This window comes from Citrus sinensis, chromosome 1, assembly GCF_022201045.2.
Source record: "Citrus sinensis cultivar Valencia sweet orange chromosome 1, DVS_A1.0, whole genome shotgun sequence".
Classification (NCBI taxonomy): domain Eukaryota; kingdom Viridiplantae; phylum Streptophyta; class Magnoliopsida; order Sapindales; family Rutaceae; genus Citrus; species Citrus sinensis.
This window is the reverse complement of record NC_068556.1, coordinates 7279937-7300734: the sequence shown is the minus strand read 5'-3', so window position 1 is coordinate 7300734 and position 20798 is coordinate 7279937. Positions and strand designations below refer to the sequence as shown.

The 20798-nt window shown below is 32.9% G+C and overlaps 2 protein-coding genes across 4 annotated transcripts; one reads left to right on the top strand and one right to left on the bottom strand.

Moving 5' to 3' along the window:
* Positions 1 to 51: 51 nt before the first annotated feature.
* Positions 52 to 3126, bottom strand: LOC102617941 (sugar transport protein 14). 2 transcript variants are annotated; one of them, XM_052435873.1, is made up of 4 exons: positions 2966 to 3126; positions 2555 to 2780; positions 833 to 1785; positions 52 to 712 (listed from the first exon to the last, which is right to left on the bottom strand). In XM_052435873.1, exons 2-4 carry the CDS (start codon positions 2694 to 2696, stop codon positions 272 to 274), a joined length of 1536 nt encoding a protein of 511 aa, XP_052291833.1. In that variant the 5' UTR covers positions 2697 to 2780; positions 2966 to 3126; the 3' UTR covers positions 52 to 271. The 2 variants fall into 2 exon arrangements, with proteins under 2 accessions (XP_052291833.1, XP_006494324.1); XM_006494261.4 differs by lacking the exon at positions 2966 to 3126 and having other exon boundaries at positions 2555 to 2837.
* Positions 3127 to 14599: 11473 nt separating this feature from the next.
* Positions 14600 to 18226, top strand: LOC102618220 (ninja-family protein mc410). Of its 2 annotated transcripts, none has more exons than XM_006494262.4 (3): positions 14600 to 14767; positions 15815 to 16958; positions 17539 to 18226. In XM_006494262.4, exons 2-3 carry the CDS (start codon positions 15923 to 15925, stop codon positions 18033 to 18035), a joined length of 1533 nt encoding a protein of 510 aa, XP_006494325.1. In that variant the 5' UTR covers positions 14600 to 14767; positions 15815 to 15922; the 3' UTR covers positions 18036 to 18226. The 2 variants fall into 2 exon arrangements, with proteins under 2 accessions (XP_006494325.1, XP_024949694.1); XM_025093926.2 differs by lacking the exon at positions 14600 to 14767 and adding an exon at positions 14821 to 14957.
* The last annotated feature ends 2572 nt before the right edge of the window (positions 18227 to 20798 follow it).

Below are 20798 nucleotides of genomic sequence, written 5' to 3'. Positions count from 1 at the left end.
CTTAATTACATGACTGAACTAATTGCCATTCAAACTGGGGATAGTATATGATAAATAAATAAATATGAAGAATCTTTTATTTTTATTTCTTGCAGTATATTCACGGACTCTACCAGGACATTCTACTCATTTGAGTGAATAATATAAGCTAAATGAAATTTATAAATTTGTAGTTAAAAACAAAGATGGGAAAAGAAAGAAATCTGGATTGTACATTATTGATAGTGTTTTTCATGGATCATTTAGGTCAAGAGCTGAAAACTTGCAGGTTTCACTTAACTGGTTCAACAAACTTGCCATTATCTTCCTTGACTATCCTCTTCCAGAACCAGTGATTTTCAAAGAGAAGATAAATTTCTTCAATTGGAACTTGCTTTGTTTCTGGCAAAAAGAAGTAAATGAAGGCGCTCATGATGACAACCAAGCCACCAAAGACCAAGAAAATTCCGAATTTGAGATGACAGAGCGCGGCGAGGAAAGCCTGTGCTATTAAAGCTGTGAACAAGAGGTTGTTACAGACCACCACACTCTGCCCAGCTGACCTCATTTCCAAGGGGAAGAGCTCACTTGGAACTAACCAACCTAGAGGCCCCCATGACCTTCCGTAAGCCAACACAAATAAACAGATGACAATTACAAGGAAGATACCTATTCCTTTTGGAAGAGGCTTTCCTTCTCCAAATTCCAGAGCCAATGTTATGGCAACAATTACCTGGATCATCATTACATCATTCAAACGAGTAAGTAAGCTAATAAATAATGCATGTATTCACATAAAGAATGCCGAGGAAAAAGAATGAATTTGGATCGTATTGGAGAGTAGTGTTGTTACCATGTATATAATCATTTCAGTACCAGCTTCTAAGAAGAAAGCTCTTCTTCCAAATTTGTCCACAAAAGCCATTGAAATAAGTGCAGCAATGCAAAGAGCTATGCCAGTAATGACAGACGAGTAGAGAGCTGCCCCTGAACCAAAACCCAAACTCTGGAATATGACAGGAGCATAAAAGAGAATAGAGTTCATTCCTGTTAGCTGTTGGAAAGCTGGGATTCCCAGGGCTCCAATTACCAATTGAGGACGATTTTTCTTTTTGAAAAGATTCCTGAAAGGATTCTTGATGGCCCGTGCTGCATTGCTTGCATCGATAAGATCCGAAAACTCTGCGTCAACATTTGCGGTACCTCTAACTTTTTCCAACACCTTTCTTGCTTCGTCTAACTTGCCTTGTTCTACAAGGCTGTTAGGAGTCTCTGGAAGAAAAAGACCTCCGACAAACATGAGCGTAGCTGGGACTGTGGCTAAACCAAGAGATAATCTCCATCCCCACGGATGAATCTTTTCAGTTCCGTAATTGATCAAGTTTGCTACAAGGATGCCAAGGCAGGTTGTTAGTTGGAAGAGTTGGTTAACTGCTCCTCGGATCTTGGCAGGTGCCATTTCGGATAGATAAAGAGGAACTGCTTGGTTGCCAAATCCAATCCCCATGCCAAGGAAGATGCGTCCAAGGAGCAACATAGAGATGTGTACGGCACATGCATTAAGAATTGCTCCTATGAAGAAACTGACTGAACCAACCATAATGCTAGCTCTTCTACCTCTGCTTCTGGTGACATAAGAAGCTCCAAATGTGGAGACAAGCCCAGCAAAATATAATGAGGATGTGAAGAGTGTGAGCACTTGGTTATCGTATTTACAGTAATCTGTTTCAGTCAAATGCGCTTGCTTCCTTCTGTACACTTTTGGGAAAAATTCCTTCAAGAAATCATCCATCGAAGTCACTCCACCTGAACATGAAATTCAATTACAAGTTTCTAATTATTCTTTGATTAATTGTACAAGGGCACCACCATTTCTTTTTTGATTTGGATTGGAGGAAACATAATGATAAACAAATGTGGGGTCCGTGTGTAGGTGAGGCTGCACATCAATGGACTGTATTGCAATTTCTAACTTTACTGAATTATTGAAGATGCATAATGAAACTCAACGACCCCAAAAACGAAAAATCCACAATCATCGTGATCACAAACAGATGGTTGTTGCCATTTGTTTTAAAGCTAAACAAGTCAAGATAAACAGACTGGCCTAAAAAATAAATATTATTGCTATTTTTATTTTGGGAAAATATTTGAACTAAGGTCCAACTTGTGAGGAAAAAGAAAAAAATAATAATATATATATATATATATATATATATATAAAGTATAGTTCTAAGTTTTGTAATATCAGTCAAAATGACAAGAATGATAATGAGAATATAAACAAAAGAAAAATTACATTGGTTATCATAAAATGATGACTCCAGAAACAAAAACAGTCTTGATGATGATACTAACAATAACAAATAAATTTCTTTTTTGTTCTTTAAAAACTTGATGAACGGAAAAAGAAAAAAGAAAAAAAAAACTCAAGTTCATGAGTTGATAAACATTCTAACAACACTTCGCAAAGAAACAACAAGAAGAAACAGAATAAACCCAGAATGGAAGTGAAAACGTTAATGAATAATTAGAAATGAGGGAAAAAGAATAAACAATAATTGAAAAAACAGACCAGAAACACCAAGATCATAGCCGAAAAGAGATCCTCCCATGGCAGCAACCATACAAGCTATTAAAAAATAACTTGTAATCCTGTACTCATAGAGATGAGCTCTCTTCAAGTCACCAGCATCTGTAAATCCTCCTCCAGCCATCTCTTAATCTCTGCGTTTTGTTTTCTTTCAAAAATAACTTTTTTCTCTTTTTTGTTCCCTTCTCTTTTGTGCTACATATATATTCTGAAAAAAAAATAAAATGAAACAAAACGAAGCAACACAACAATGAGTGATCGAACTGTTAAGTACAAGGAATGTATAAATAGCCAAAAAGAGTCAAACCCAGATGAGGTCACCTTTCATATAAAGAAATAATTAACTAATCAATAATATTAATCACTAAAAAATCAATTTTTTTTTTCTTTTACCTGAAACTCAAATGAGAAGGGAGTGACTGTGACAGAGACTTGTATTTGGATTAATATTCAATATTGGCTTTTATAAACATACCCAGTTTGTTAATAATCTCTGTACAGCTAAAATTTACAATGCCCCAGCCATAATTATATAAGCTGTTTTAATTATCCTAATCCATAGCTGCATTCTCGGGTAATATTAATCCAAAACCAACTTTTATGGTTCATAATTTTATTAGTAGCTAAACTTAATCCAAATCCTCTAAAATTAATATCAATTAACAATATTAACGACTGGATAGAGATGAATGATTCAGCCTTTAACTATTGGGATAATTAGTCTTTTTTGACTCGGTCTTTTTTTTCCTTTTCGGTTCTCTGTTTTTGGCCAACTATTTTTATGCTAGTTGTTATAAAATATAATTATCCCAATAATCTCGGTAGGGATATTTACTTTTATATCATAAATGGCAAGTTGTGTTCCCCATATTTTAGATTAAAATGCCTCATTGACTTTGACTCTATGAGTTGTCATGTATATTTAATTTGGATAAAAGTTTAGTTAAAAACAAATTGTGTCCAATAATTGTTGTACATTGTATTTAGTTATTTAAGAAATAAATCATTAAACGTGCATTAATTGGTATAAACTTTATGATTTTGAAGAATTACACTCACAAAATCAACCATTAACTCAGAATGATTTTTGAGGGATTAATTCGAGCCTCACATGACTTATTTGATTCTCTATATTAAAACTAATGAATTATAAGAAAATTTCTCTCTAATTATTTATGGAAATAAATTTTTGAATTAATATTCTGCAAATATCTCCATTGTATATTACAAATAGAGAGAGAGAGAGAGAAAGAGAGTTTGACAAGTCATGCATGAAATGGATCGTTTAGAATTTTTTTTTTTTCGCCGGTTTATTTTTTGGCCATTAGTGTACAGTTTATGGCCCACAACTCCCTTTGAAGACAAAAGCTCTTTATTTTGTATTGGATTTAATGTCTTGATGTATGTTACATTGGTCAATAAATTAGAAATTATGAAATATTTTAGGCCCCAAATTTCCATAGAAAGATTAAATTAGAATGGGACATATGGACCCCTTGCTGTAAGTGAAAGCGATTCAGTTGAGACTTTTTTTCATCATTCTTGATCGACCATTGCTTTGGCTTTCATTTGAAATCATCTTTTTTGTCAAATTTCATTAAGAGACGCCACTAAGCCTCCCTAGTCCACTGGCAACAACCCTTTACTCACTGGGAGTGAGGTTTGAAACTCTGAAATAACACGCATTCACAGTCGTGTGTAAACTAACTACATACATATAAAAGGGACCACACACACCTGAAATCTGATCAAATTTTAATTGTTCAAGTTAACCCTGTGGTACACGATCAATTAAGCTTTATTAGGCTACTCCTGGAGCAATTATTTTTAGGCACTATGGAGCATTCCTCCACAAAGGGAATAAATTAGTCACATTTATATATGAAAAATTGAGATCTTGTGATTTAACACGGGGTCTTTCAAAAGTAAAACAGGTGTTAGAAATACGTTCGTTTGATTTAATATTAGGTGGGTGTATATTTGTGTCTGTATATATATTTCTTAGGCGTAAATATCTTCTTTTTCTTTTTTATGCGGACACGGTATTAAGTTATATGATTTTATAATTAATTGAATTGTGACTTTATTAAACCATATAATTGAATACTAAATACTGTATCAATTAAATTATAAGACTTAATAGCATATCTACATAAAAAAAAAATGAGGACACTAGTATGAGAGTATATATATATATATTGAGTGAGGTCACATTTTATTAAAATATATTGAAATCATTTTTTTTTTTGTCTTTTAGCTTGTCTTTGACTTTAATATAGCCGGTAGTCTCTGATTGAAAATTATATATATGAGTGTGTTTCAATCATCCCTAACTATATAAAGTCACAGATAAAGTAAAAGATAAAAAAAAAATATAAACTCCAATGCATGTATTTTGTTTTGCAATGCATTAAAATTTATATTTTTATTTTATTTTTTAGTTTATTCCTAACTTTAGTATAATTGTTTCATTCCTTACTTTAATATAATTAAGGATTCATGTATGAAAATCTATTGTGTGTATTTATATGTATGTGTATATCCCTCGGTATGAAAATCTATTGTTATTAGTATTATTATCCTTTTTTCACAGTCAAAGTGTAGCATTGCTCAGATAAGAATGAAGACTTTCTTCTCCATTAAAATTACAAATGCCAACCAACTTCTTACACCAATAGTTCTTGCGAAAATATGGGCGAAAAGAGTGGGGCTATTTTGACCGATTAAACACTCTTACGCCCATATTTTCACAACTTTCAATGAGAATTGAATGAAAACTCTGCGTAAACTAATAACAATATTTCACACGCCCTTTTTGTGAAGATTATTAAAATACAATATTTTAAAGACGAAAATATTTCTATGGATGGATATATGTTACTTAAAAAACTGAGCAACTAATAAGAGGGATCAAAATTGAAGAACATGTCGGTTACGTCGTAATAAAAGCAGGATTATTTTTGGATTTTTGAAGGATGTATGGAGTAAATTAATTAATTTTTTGATGGTTATAATTTTTATATGGAACGAAACAATGGGAACCCGTTGACCGTAACCCTCTTTGGTCTTTTTGTGATTGCACCCCTTATTTTCTTTTGTATTTATAATTTCCTAAAGTAATTCTCATCTTCCCCTCACGGCCTCACCTTCATAATCTGCTCACTTTTCTCCATTTTCAAATCATTAATAAATTAATTGCAGTCAACAAGAGCCAATTTGACATCCTTCATTGCAGGGCTTTGCTTGTTTCCTTAATAGCTACCATATTCATTTGCTTTATAGCATCATAACAACAATGAACTGAATTTACATATCGGTAAAAATAAATCTATATATATATATATATATGTTCTTGTAACAACACAACATTCATTATCTACAAAGATGCAAACCCAGATTTTGAATAAAAATAGTTGTTTTAATCTGTTAATAATTATAACTGACAAGTTGAAACAATAAAAACCAAACATATGAAGCAAAGTATAGTTGCAGGTTGTCACGGGATGGGGAGTTTTGCGCAGCAAACCCGTGCGGTACTTAGACAACTTCTAGCACACAAGTCTCTAAGTAAGCCTAAAACACTTCTCAAATTAGCCAAGCAAGAATGCTTATGGAAAATGCTAGAGAGAAGTAGAGCAATATGGCCAAAATATATTTTATTACACATTAAAGAATAAATTACAAAAGAGCTAGAGAGCTTGTGTGTGTGTTGGAGTGTTTGTGTGTGTGGTATGGTTGTTGGGCAAATGAGGGGGCTCACCCCTATTTATAGGTGTTGGAGTGCTAGGGGAGGAAACTTCCTTACAACTTTCATAAATATCCTAGGGACATATGTGGAGAAGCCTAGAAACTTATAGCTTATTTACAATTATAGAGAATTCTAGATCTTGGGCTGGGCTTGGATGGTTGCTAAGCGCACCACGGTTGGCTAGTTGTGTTGACAGCTCATTTCTAAGTGCATCCAACTTCTAAGTGCATCATGCCTCTTGTGCTAAGTGCAACCCGCTTCTAAGCGCATTCCACATCTAAGCAGACTTTTGCTAAGCGGACCCATGTGCGCAGAATTAACCTCCGATTACGGAAGATTTGAGCAGCCCATGACAAGGTGCCCAAATTAACAACATAAAATATTGTAACAAAAATTCTTCTTCAACATTTTATCAAACTCCTTATGAGAATAACTTCCTCATTACATATTTAAAGTAAACATATATATATATATATCAAATAATTACTAGAACTAGTTTACAAGACTACTACTGATACAATTAGATAATTATCGGGACTAGTTTACATGAGAGGATTGCCTTCACTCAATTAAATTACTAGGATTAGTTTGCAAGACTAGTACAAATATTACTGAGACGACTACCTTTACTCAATTATGGATATTACTAGGACGACTGTCTTCACTCAATTATGGAAATTACACAAGACTACTATTAATATTTACAATTAGACAATTATTGGGACCAATTTACATGAGAAGATTGCCTTTACTCAGTTAAATTACTAGAACTAGTTTACAAGCTAGTACTAATGTTTATAATCAAACAATTATTGAGATGATTGTCTTCACTTAATTATAGAAATTATTGGGACGACTACCTTCACTTAATACTCAATTATGGTAATTACTGGAATGATTATCTTCACTCAATTATAGAAATTGTTGAAACTAGTTTACATGAGAAGACTACCTTCACTCAATTATTTTCCATAATTAAGGAAAAAATTTGTGAGGGCTCTAGCCACTTGGCCAAATATACTTGTCAGTAGTTAGATGGTAAACAACTCACCTTTTCACACATTTGAGAATAAATTTGAGTTCCCCGTATGTGTCAAGGAGAATGTGAGAATTGGTTTATGTATAAACTGTGTATATTTCAATATTTAAAAGTAAATTTGGTTTGCTCCAGACCTAAATATTTAGATTGTGATACAAGAAATTCCGATAAATTTCTAATTATAACTTTAAAAAAAAAATTGAATATCACCTTCAAAGTATGGCCCCTCTGGGTTTGATTCCCAATGATGCCAAATATGGCCGAATCCTATCATTGATTCATTGTGTATAATGTATATATGTGCACGTAGCTCCTGATGTTTATTTTCTCTGTTAATTAATAATGGTATCAAATAATAAAATTAAAGAATATCAATTAATGTTATCTGTTAATTATTAATGGTATCAAATAATAAAATCAAAGAAAATTAATTACTGAAGTTGTAATCTTCTAATTTTGGAAATTTATTTTTCAATAACTTTCCTTTCGGAAATCGATTTATACCTGTTATTACTTTCCTCTTGATGTAGTTAGAATACAAATTCCTGTTTAATTTTCCTTATCGTTGATGACTTCGAAAATTAAACTAACTCTGTTTAGTCCTTGCTTTTATCCACTTTGAGTTCTACTATACAAATAAGTACACAAAGTAAATAAAAAAGAAAAAAAACGTAAAATGCATGAATAAAAATTTGTTCTCGTTGAAAACAAAATTATTATTGGATTTAATTTTGTATTTACTCCCTTCTCAGTTCAGTTACTTCGTCTTGCTCAATTGGCGAATAATCTGCTGGCAGCTCTAGAATTACTGGTTAGTTTTTTTTTTTTTTGAAGGGGACCAAAACCCTAATCTTGAAATATAATTAATCACTCAATTGACAGCATAGCATGTTTTCAGTTCTTGTTTTTAGACGAATCAATTTAATTATCTATCGAAATTTAATTGGTATTCGAATTTATAATCAGTTCTTATTTTAAATTTATTCGTTATGCATGCATGCACATTCATATGACAGATCTTAATATCTACATAATTAGCAATTCAACAGATTAATTAAATTATTAGAGTATGCACTGCAAAAAATATTGTGTTATTCAAGTGGTGGGATTCGCGTTTCAAATTATACACAATACATATGTATCTTGAATTACGTTTTTGTTTTTTTATTTCTCGTGAATTTTGATGGAGTCAGAGATTCCGAAGATCATTGAATCATGAATCAAAACTCAATGGCGAACGGCAACAACTATCCTGAAGAGTTGAAAAAGCAAGGAGCTGCTGCTTTAGCTCTAACTTGCATCAAGAATAGAAGATTGGACAAGAAGGCAAAAGCCAATTTGCATAAATATTTGAAAACCACTTATCTCGGTAAATCAATTTCAGTCCAAGTTAATAATAATGCTGCAGAAATAAATACATCCTCCTCATCACCGTCATCAACAGCAGAAGCAGCAAACTTAAACTTAGTAGAAGATAATGGAGCTCATGGTGATGGTTATGTTGATGGTGATGATGACTACAAGCCGCCAGATATCCCTCCGGTGCGGAATCTGAATGGGGTAATCGGAAACTGCAGCAAGCCTTTAGAGAAGAAGCTGACAAATACTGATTTGAAAGTGAACCAATGCAGGCTGTCAATGAACAGAGGCAAAGTCCTGGAGCTTTTGGTGCCATTGTTGAACGAGGAGGAGTATCGGGTTCTGAAGGAAGGCATCCCGGTGACTGTGTATGATTTGGACGGAAACGCATTCCCCATGAGCTTTAAGGTTTGGAGTGAGAGCAAATACTATGTCCTCACTAGTGGTTGGACTAAATTTCATCAAAACAAAGGCCTGGCCGACAAGCATGTTGTTACATTGTGGATGTTTCGACATGCTGAGACTCAGAAGCTTTGTTTTGTAATTTCTTGGAGGGAGGTTATTGCCAAGAAAATTAAGTAGTATAGTTAGTTAGTTAATTGGTATATACCAAGGTTATCAAGTACATAGATATTACAAGAAATTAGTTAATTAAATTTTCAGTACGGGCTAGTCTAAGTTGAGATGTTCGAGATTTTCTTATAATAACTAACCCAACAGATTGATCATGCTTATCTTATATAGGGTTAGTTTGTGATTGCAGAGGTTGATGAAATAAGTTGTTTGTGTTGTGCAGATAAAATAAGCTGCTGATTAAAAAAATAGCTTTGCATTTAGTAAACTGTGTTGTTGCAATTGCTGTGAGTTTGAAAAGTTGATTATATGTGTTTGGTAAAATTTATTACGAAAGTGCTATTTTATTATATAATGACCAAAATAAACATACGTTTTTATTTTTAGAGTATGTTTAAGAAAATTATTTAAACATATATTTTTTCTTAAATATATTGACATATATTTTTTCTTAAATATATTGACATATATTTTTTCTTAAATATATTGACATATATTTTTTTCTTAAATATGTAAAATTACATTAAAAAATTCAATTAAAAAAATCTAAAGAACTTTATAATCTGTTACATAAAATATGATAAAGATAAAAGTATGATTTATATATTAGGGTTTATGAATAAATAAGATATAATTATCTTTTTATTAAAATTTAGTGTTATAATAGGAATTTTAAAAATGTATGGTAACTTATTAATTAAGCTGCTTATGAAAAGCAGTCCTCTACCTGCTTTTAAAAACTGCTAATAAAATGGAGAAAATTATGAAATAAACTATTTTTACAAAATTTACCGAACACTATTTTTGTCAAAAATTATGAAATAAATAACTTATTGAATTTCAACCACAATCCCAAATGGGCCCATAGTTTCAATTCTTTTTTTTTTAGAATAATGATATAGCCACAAACTTTTGTACAAACTTATTTTATACAAACTGATATGGCATGATAAGATTGGTTGAATTAAATATTACTTAGCTCACATGATTTGTTTTTATTATTTTATATTTTTATTCAGCCAATGAATTAATGACGCATCAGTTTATACAAAATAAGTTTGTACAAGAATTTGTGGCTGTATCATCACTCTTTTTTTAATACATGTGGTGAATCAGTTAGCTATAACCCTATATTATATAATATTATAACTAAAAATCAAAATTTTAATTATGTAGATTTTTAACTCTCACTAATATTAAAGAAAAATACTGCTTTCCCTCAATTATGCATTATCATTAAAGAAAAAATTACTCCCTAAATGTGTTCGTAGGTTCGAACTGCTGAACCACCGGCTAAATAGCTATAATTAAGTCAACAGTGTTTTAAACATAAAATATAAAAAAGAAATTAAAAAGTTAAAGTTGAAGTTGAAGTGGAGAAAAGTCTGCATTTGGTGGCTTTGGGCCTTTGGCATAACTCAACTTGAGAGATAAAAATATCTAACATTGACTATGATTGCGTTTTGGGCTGTGTTAAATTAGGTTGGGACTTAAATATAATTTTAACTTTTTGAGTTAGCCTTTAATAAGGCCGTTTGTTTCAGAGTATCTTAATAACTTTTAAAAATAAATCCTAAAAAATAAAATAGTCAAGAAGAGAGAGAGGAATTTTTTAATTATTGTGATTCCTTATTTGCTGATTTTTGAAATTATAAGATTTTAAATGGAAATTAAAAGATAAGTCAAAGATTTTAATATTAAATAATTAATTTTTTTTACTAAAAAGATAAAGAATTTATTTATTTTTTCTTATTTTGAAAGACTGTTTGAAATAAACTAAAACTGTGTTAAGACTGTTTGAAATAAACTAAAACTGTGTTTGGTTACTGAGAAAATGAAAAAGGAAAATGAAAGAAAAAGAAAGGAAAATAGAATCTGCTTTCATTAGCTTACTTCAATAACTGAAATGAGTACAAACAATCATATATATTTACATGCAGACGCTATTGCATTGAATCTACTTCTTAGAGCTTCCTAGAAGCTTTATGCACACAACTATAGCTGCTGAATTGGTTATAACTAACTTGCCATGTCTGCATAACAGATTTGCTAAGCTGCTAGCTATAACACCAAGCTTATCATGCTCTGCTCTGTGAGCTCTGTATCATCCTCATCACCATATATGCTAACAAAGACTAATAGGAATAAATTAATGGTTAGACAATATTATTAATAATAATTGTTTAACATTAAGGTTATTAAATATATGATTTTTATAAAAACAATTAATTATATGATAATTATTATTAATTAGAGAGTTGTTTAAAAATAAGTTTCTCCTAGTATCTTAAAAAAAAGTATTTTTATTAGTTAGAGCATTATTAAAAAAAATTAAAAAATAACACATCTTTAAAATATGAGTCTTAATAACTGTCTTGTTCGCCTAAAGTTAAAATCACCTCTATCCTTTATTATTTTCTATTAAATAACAAAAATAAGCCAAAAAGTTGATTACTGTATTGAACTTAGTAACGAGTTATATTATGAGTTTTTATTTACCGCAAACATGGATATGCTTTTCACCCGCAGTTGACTATTTAGAGTAATATTAGGGATCAAAATTGATACTTTGTGGGCAAATAATTAGAATTAAATTAGGCATATCCTGACACTTACACGGTATGAAAATATAGGTATATATAAATCCAATATTAGTGGATAAAGCTTCCTTCAAATTCTTAATTCTCAAATATGGATGAGAGTTTTTTAAAATAAGAAAAATGAAATATGGGTCCAGCTAAGTTGCAACAGTGATACGGTACTACAATTGTTTTCAGCCATTGAATTTAATTAATACAACTATAAATTTAATAATTGATTACAACTATAATATTATACTACAGTTATAATATAGTTTTGCCCATGAGATATGGATAAGAGAAATCTTACGGGTCATGATTTTATTTTATCGCCACGCCATACACACGTTGTCTCAGGCATGTTAATCATGTCAACTTTTTTTTTTATTATTATTATTTGGATCCCACTACCTTACAATCAATGTATGGTACATCCCTCGTATGAACAGTGAATGGATCCCACTCATTCACTGTTCATGAGTGAGGAATGTACCATACATTGATTGTAAGGTAGTGTTTGCCTTATTATTTTTAGACATGTCAACTTTAATCAGCTAGCCTAGCTGCCTAGCTAGATTTGTTGTAAATTATTTGCCCTTTGGCTCCGGCAGCTTTACCCGAGACACACGTTTGGCCTGGCCTATTCACCCACCAATAAAGCGATCGATCGAGCAAGATAATCAAATCCAACCGCGTTGTTTTCTAATTCCAACCAGTTATTTCAATAATTATTTAATTCTCTATATACGCCCCCCAAAAATTTCACAAGTAACGTGCACTCTATATCTACATACGGCCTGGAATATATATAGCCGTATTATCTCAAATGAAGTGTATGTAATGAGATTAGGGATGTGTGTATTCACTAAAATACAAATAAAAATATGAATTTTAATAGATGTAGGATTATATTTTTTGTTTGTTTGTGTATTAAAATTTGTGTGTGTTTTTTAAAATATTTTTATCGACATCCTCACTTATAACAAAGTGAGATGCTCTCACTAGAGAATAATTTTATATTCATTACATGTGCAGTGTGGTACGGAGTAGTATGTATATTAGAAAAAAAAATCTTGTATGCACTGTATTTATTTATTAGAGTAAAAGTGGGGAGTGTGAATTTCTTTTGCGCCAGCGTTTACTTATTTAAAAAGGAAAGTGGGGGTTCCACTGCATGAGACACACTCATTTTTTGGAGCAAGTAGTGGGATTTCCACTCCACTCCCACCTCTTCTTCTTCTTCTTCTTCTTTTTCACCGTTCCCTTATTAAATATAATATAATTATAATTATTAAAATAAAATAATGCTACGTTTATTTAAAAATAATAAATAATATTATTATTGTATTATTTAATAATATTACATTTATTAAAAATAGTAATATTATACTTATTTTAATATAATATTACCATATTTATTTAATTTTAATAGTATTATATTTATTCAATATTAATAATTAATAATAATATATAATTTATTATTATAATTAATAATAATATATAATAATAATAATATATAATTTTGTATTATATTATTAATAATAATGTTTCATTTTTTATGTTCTTATCAATAGTTTTTAATTTACAAATTAAAAAGAATTATATTAATAATAATTATTAATTTACATAATTAAATTAATTGTACAAGTATATTTTTTATTCATTTTGTAGTTAAAAACTATAATTCTATAAATGAAGGTAAAATTATAATTTAAAATAATTCACTCCCCATTCAGATGTAAGTAAACAACGTACTCTTACTACGATGGATGAAAGTGTCACACTTATGCATGCACACTCTCTTTTTAGATGTTCATTTGCTCAACTTTTTAGGGAGCGTACGGACTTTGAAGAGCACGGGGAGGACACTGATTCCGCTTCCTTCACTTGTGGCAATGTGACTGCTAATTAATGATATTACTCTTGTGCATGATGGAGGAAATTATATATACAGACTTATGTAATCACAAAGGATTTGTGATGGTTTCAAGGAATGATCAGTTAGGATGTATATTTTGATGATATTGATATTAATTGTAGAGGCAAATAACCTACATTTTTTATTTACGACTTGCTACTAACAATGATTTATCTCTGTTGGTTATTAATTAGTTAAAACTCTCTTTGTATTATTCAGTTCGTATTATGTCGGCGTATTACTCATATTTAGAAGTGAAAACTTATAAGTGATCTTGATTTTAATGGTGTATTTATTGTTCTAAAAGAAAAATATCTTAAGTTATAAGTGATCTTGATTTTAATGATATTTATTATTATTTTTAAATATATCCCATGTGTAAATAGTATAAATGTGACAACCCAACAAGTATCATAAGATATCATGTCATGTAGACATTTTGTTGGTTTAACAAAAGATTAACAATCCTGCTAACAAAGTATGGTACTAACAGATTATTTGAAATGTTGAATTTTAGGGGAAAAAAGTATTGAATCTAAAAGATTTTGTGGTACTTTGATACTTTTAAAAGGTAAAATAGTCAACACTCACATTAAAGCAATCTTTTAGCGGTCTTAGATAGTAAAAAACATAAATCTGAAAGCAAAAAAAAAAAAAAAAAAATTAAGAATAATGTAATTTGATTAATTCCTTCAACTTCTTTCTTGTTTGAATTTATTAAAAAATAATAATATGAATTTATTGATTTTTAAAAAGAAAAATGTGCGAGTCAAACGTCAAAAAGAATCTCCATGACAATCACATGCTCAAATTATAAAGTTAAAAAAAAGAAGAAAGAAAATTAGAAGTGGTGTTTGAACGATTCTTACACTAACCTGTACCAAACAAATCCACTTGTAATGCCCTTTCTCTCTCTCAGTAACTATTACAGTTCTCTTTGACCTAGGGTTTGTTCTTAATCGGCTTGTCACCAATTCAGGTATATTTCTCCTTATTTGCTTCTTCATTTTCACTTTTTTTCAATTTGGGTGCCTTGAGTTTTTTTTTTCTTTTTATTGAATATATGGGGGGATTTTGATGAAGTAAGTTCACGTGGGATTTCGATTCTTTTGGAATCTTATTTGATTTCACAGCTGATTTTGAATCCTATTGATATCCGCTGTTTCTGGGTACAGTTTTTTTATGGGTTGCTTTAATTTCAGTGACATTTTGGGGCTTGCATGCATGATTAAGTAGTGATGGACAGATCTGGGAAATTATTGTTTGGTAGCTGAGAAATGAGAAAGAAAATTTAAACATTAAAGTTGTTTTTCTCTTGATATAAAATTTTATTTGACTTAGCTAAGAGGTTTTTGCCTCTTTAGCTCAGTCAAAGTCTTTTTGCGGTTTTAAGGTCACTTGTGTGCCATGATGTGGCTGATGGGGTCTTGGATAATTGGAAATTTGAGGTTTGGTACTTTGCTTACTTTATTTTTCGTTTGCTTATTCAGCAAACATACAAAATCTTAAGAGTCTATCTCTGATCTTATGCTGGTAGTTTAGTGTAACCCTTTTGCTGGCTGTTTCAGTTAGTTTCTATTAGCTTTTAGGATGTTCAGTGTTTATTAGAATATGTTATGCTCGTTTCTCCTAGTTTTTGGCCTTTTGGGGTAAATTATAGTTGAAATATATCTTTTGCTGTGCCATGTAGCAGTCTGGATTTCCGAATTATTTTAAAACTTGTATAGTTAGGCTTATGGTACGATACTAGTCACCATTTTTCTGACCGGAGAACCATGACCTCTGGGTGTTCTTATTTATTGGATGCAAGTTAATGAACAATAATGATTGTGCATGGTGATTAAATTTCAAAGATTTGCATTTACTTTTAGATATCAATATGTTTCTTTGGATTGGTTGAGGTTTCACTTCTTTGTGTCAGTGATTTTTATTTCAGCCTCTCTGTTTATCAATTTATTTGTTTTACATGGGCAATTTTTCTTCCCCCCCCCCACTGTTCTTTGTAATAAGATTGAATGTTCTGCAGGCTTGTACTTTTGTGGTGGCAACATACAGGTTCACGATAGTAGAGGGTAGTCTGTAGGATTGAAAAAGGTTATGCTTGACCCTCATTAATATACATCAGTCCTATAGCATGGAGGATGATAATGGGCTTGAGCTGAGCCTCGGCTTATCTTGTGGTGGATCAGCTGGTAAATCCAAAAGTAAAAATGGTAGCCCTTCAGATACTTTAGCAGAGGAAGTTGACAGGGGAAACAAAATCGGAGATGATTTTAAAACTTTCCTCCATGGCACCACCCAGAAACAGGACTCAGGTGCTGGGTCTCAGAGAAGTGATTCAGTGAAATCTCAAGAGAACTTCTTCAATGACCTATCCAAGGTCTCTGCTGAAGCTGATGCTTCTACTAACTTGAATAGTAGAGGACGTTGGGTCTCAAACATCAGCAGGTCTGCCGAGATTGAGGAGGAAAAACAATCTGACGCTGGTAATAAACGAAAAATGCTGTTTGATGAGGTAAATAATAAAAAAAGACTTGAGAGGGAAGCACTTCCTTCTGATTTACATGACAAGACAAAGACGTCTCATATTTCCATAACAACAACGGAAGGCTCGACTGCTGAAAATGAAGATGTGGCGGAGTCTGAAGTTGAGGGTTCAACCTCAAGGATGGTTTCTCACCAAGATGATGGCTCCAAACGATACATTACAGTTGGTGGTTCCTCTGAGGTTCCAAAGGAGGTTCGGGGGTTTCCTGATTCGAGTGTTGTAGACGCACATGGACAAAAGAGGTTTAATGGTTCTTCAGAAAATGAATTTAAGGTCGGAAACATAAGTTATGGCGTTCCATTCTCAGTTCAACCAATGAACATTATGAATATACCTTACACCATATCTGTGCGGGAGGCTAACTCAGCTGGAGTCCCTGGCACATCAGTAGTTGGCATGACACAGAAGATGCCTACTGCAAGTGGTGAGCGATCAGGAGCCCAGCCTGTGAACCCTGGAAACACACCAGTTATGTTTGGCTACTCGCCTGTCCAACTTCCAATGTTTGATAAAGATAATTCATGGGGTTTGGTTCCTCAGTCTCAGCAGATCCACCCTTCTTATGCTGGTAGAGGTCCACAAAACTCAGATAAGCATAGCGATGGAATAAAGATTCCTCAAGGTTTGGGAGCACATCTTTATTCGTCTTATTGATGCTTTAAGAAGAAATGACTAGTTTATTTCGTTAAGTAGATAAATTTATAGAAGCTGCCACATCCACTGTTTTTGAACTTAATCAGCCCTTTGTAAAAAGAACTTACTTTTCCTTACATTTAAACGCATGGCCTGAGCTTGATTTTGACCGAGGTTCTTTTACCTCTAAAGAAAACTGATTATTTGATATCAAACATTTTTTTGAATCATAGGAAGCCATGCTGATGATGCTCAAGACTGTATAATTGGTTTATTTTTATGGTTTAATTGGTGAAAGAAGTACGGCTTATGCAATTAACCCACACCTATAATACTCTTGAGGATATTTGCTCATATTAAGTTTACATTGTTGGATGTTTGAAGTAAATTCTGACTATGTTTTTTCTCACGTGTTATTACATTTCTTGAAATTCTATTGACTCTTTGCCGCTGATGCTAATGCTGTTTATGTTTTCGGTATATTATATGACGTATCTACTTTTTCCATTACTGTCAATGCCCATGATTGGAAATGGATTTCTTTATTTACCCCTGCTTTATGAATGCAGCTACCATGCAATCAATTGGACGTAATTCATCCGAAGCTGCACAATTTGATGGGAGAACGATAGAATGGGCCAAAGGTGAAGGGAAACAGCATGCTGCAGAAGAAGGCTCCTCTGCTCGAGCAGAAGATGTAAAAGTAAGTGGCATGAACCATAGGGCAAACGATATATCCGACAGATCAACACCAGAAGGTCTTTCTCTTGATTTATCAGCTATAAAGCCTGGTATTGCTGCTGAAATAAAATTTGGGGGATGTGGTTCTTGCCCAAATTTACCATGGGTGTCAACCACAGGTTCTGGCCCAAATGGTAGAACAATTTCCGGTGTTACTTATAGGTACAGTTCAAACCAGATCAGGATTGTTTGTGCTTGCCATGGAAGCCATATGTCCCCAGAGGAGTTTGTTCGACATGCCAGCGATGAGAATGTTAACCCTGAGAGTGGCACTGTTGTGCTCACATTTCCAAGTTCGAACCCTGCTGCCTCTGCTCAGAGCTGAAATGCTCCATCCTTTTTTTTTTTTCTTTTCCAGACTAAAATTGATTAATTGACATGTGGTCGAGGAATACTTGTGTATAACTTTGTACAACCAGCGAGATTCCTCAACTTTCTTGTTATACTCTTCTTTTATCTGTTTGTCTCAACTACAAAAGCCGATTCTGCTAATGTATGTAATAATGTGTTGCATAATTTTGTTGTCCAATAGTAATGATCTGCAGTAAGAATAATCTTAAACAAAATAGTGGCATTTGGGATGTACTCGATTGATTTGAAAAATCAATTGACTTCAGGGGTGGCAAAGAAGCAGGTTATATAGATTTGAAGAAGCCGTAAAGATGCATCAATAGAGATGAAGATGGATAAACTTCATTTGACCAGCAAACAATGTTTTGCTCCTGACTTCTTTGATAATTATTTTTCTCTGACTTAACTGGCTTTATTTATGTTTTATCACGGGGTATTTCTGCTACTCAACCCCATCAACCACCCGTACTTCACATTTTATGTTGATGTGAGCATTACTTGTTATCAGATCATAATTATCTCTAATTAGACTTGATTAAGCAACAATTTATCCTGTAGCTTCTGGAAGTACCTTAAGTACTTGGTTAACAATGAATCACCAGTAGACATCAAAACCCGGATCAACTAATTTTCGGTCGTTTTCAATTTCCTAATGAGACACGAGCAGATGTACTTGTGATAATGATGCGGAAACTGGGCGCTTAATTGCCCCACAAATGTCAAAGATACGTGTGTAGCCGGTACCAAATTTTTTTCGTAATGGCCACGCATGTTTATTATAAGGGAGTTTATAAATATTTTCAAGGGTTATTTTTACATACCTCCCTAGAGGTTTCACGTAATAACAGTTTAATAGAAAGTATCTCTATATTTTTACATCCCTCTCCTGCAGTTTCACAAAATTATGTATAGCATCAGTATACAAGGCCAAAATCGTAAAATCTCATTTAAAATTAAAAAAAAACTTGAAATTTTTTAAGGTTATTATTTTTTTTTAGGAAAAACTATTGCAGTAAATCCCTAACAGCCACATTCTCTCTCATGTGGTCACCTCTTCCGGTGATCCCTTAATGTCGCACTATGTCTCGCCGTTGCAGCCCACGATTTTGCTCCCCTAATTCCCAATTTCACAAAACAAAATGAGCCCTAAGAGCCACATCCTTTCTCATCCAGTCATTCCTCCCGAGCATTCGCCCCGGTCCCTTCTCCCGAGGAATTTGACTTGACCTGAGTCATGAATCTGAACTGGGGACCTACTGCCAATTCGTCTGGCGGGTGATTGGTCGAATCTCCTGGTGGGGGATTGGTTGACGACCCAGTCTCTTCTGAAGCCGTTTCTCGGCGGCGGCTTTGCCGGAGATCTAGTAATCACTCTCGATCATTGCCTCACTTCTTGCTCGCCCTCTTCAATGTCTCTCATGTCAGTGACATTAGTCATTGTTGAGAGGCTCTCGCTGACGCTGACGCTGCAAATCTCGGACACTTGAGACATGATTTCCTCCTCATTGCTGCTGCTCAAGTTCTGCTTATCTTGAGCATTATTGGCAAAAGCTTCAACTTTGCGGGGGCTATCACTAATCTTGGCCTCTTTCTCTTGTTCTCATTCTTGTTGTTGCTACAACTCTTGTTTCATATGAGCAGAGAAAATTGGGTATGGGTTTGGCTTTGGTTTTGGTTTACGGGTTTCAGAGATAACTTCTTTGACAGTTTCTTCTTGATTAATAGCAGGTGGTGGCGGTGAAGCTCTACTCTCGTGGCTAAAACCCTTCTTGAGCTGTGAAGAAGCTTCATTAGATCTCTCGTGTTTGTGTTTCTTTGAGGCTAAGCCTGGGGCTCTGCTGTTGGTGTTCCAGCTCCTATAATGGATGTACTATCTTTATTGAAGTTATGAAAGTGTTTCTTTCCCTTTTCAAAAAAAAAAAAAAAAATGCATGCTAGCCCACGCTCGCTCGTATCATTACACTGCCAAAATTTGTTAGGAAATTGTACATGTCAGCCTTGAAAGGGTATTTTCGTCATCCTATTGGTCCATTAACGGCCAACTAACGGAAATACTAACTGTAGAAGAGGGATGTAAAAATACGGAGATACTTTTTATTAAACTGTTATTACGTGAAACCTCAAGGGAGGAATGTAAAAATAACCCATATTTTCAATGTGCTTCCTTGGGGAATACCGCCGGATTTTCTGTGTTGGGCTTGTTCCTCACAGCTGCGTTTACCAGTGTATATGATGCAATATTTGCCTTGACCAAACACAAGGATCTTATTATACGATACTCTGTCTTTGACAATTTTATCATTGGATCATGACACAAACTCTGTCGCAAGGATGACAGGATAACTGTTCCTTGTATCAAGGTTCCAGCTGTTCAATTTTATCAAAACATTCACTTTCAATAATCCCATCTGGAAATTTTCAACTTATTATTATTATTATTAATTTTTCTATCTATCCCTACCTATTAATAGGAGGGAAATTAAAATCCTAATCAACCATACCTATTAATAAGAACAGAATTAACGTCTCAACACCAATTTTTTTATTGGTGGGAGAACTTGATTCTGAATATTAGCTCCTTAATTTTCACTATGTATGTTCTTTCATTGGAATATAAAGCCCGTCGATAACTTATTTAAACATTAATTACTCGTGAGGTGATCAAAGGAAATACACGAATGTTTTGCCATAAATTACTCGTGAGGTGACCAAGGTTTTAGCTCAACTGATTAGTGGG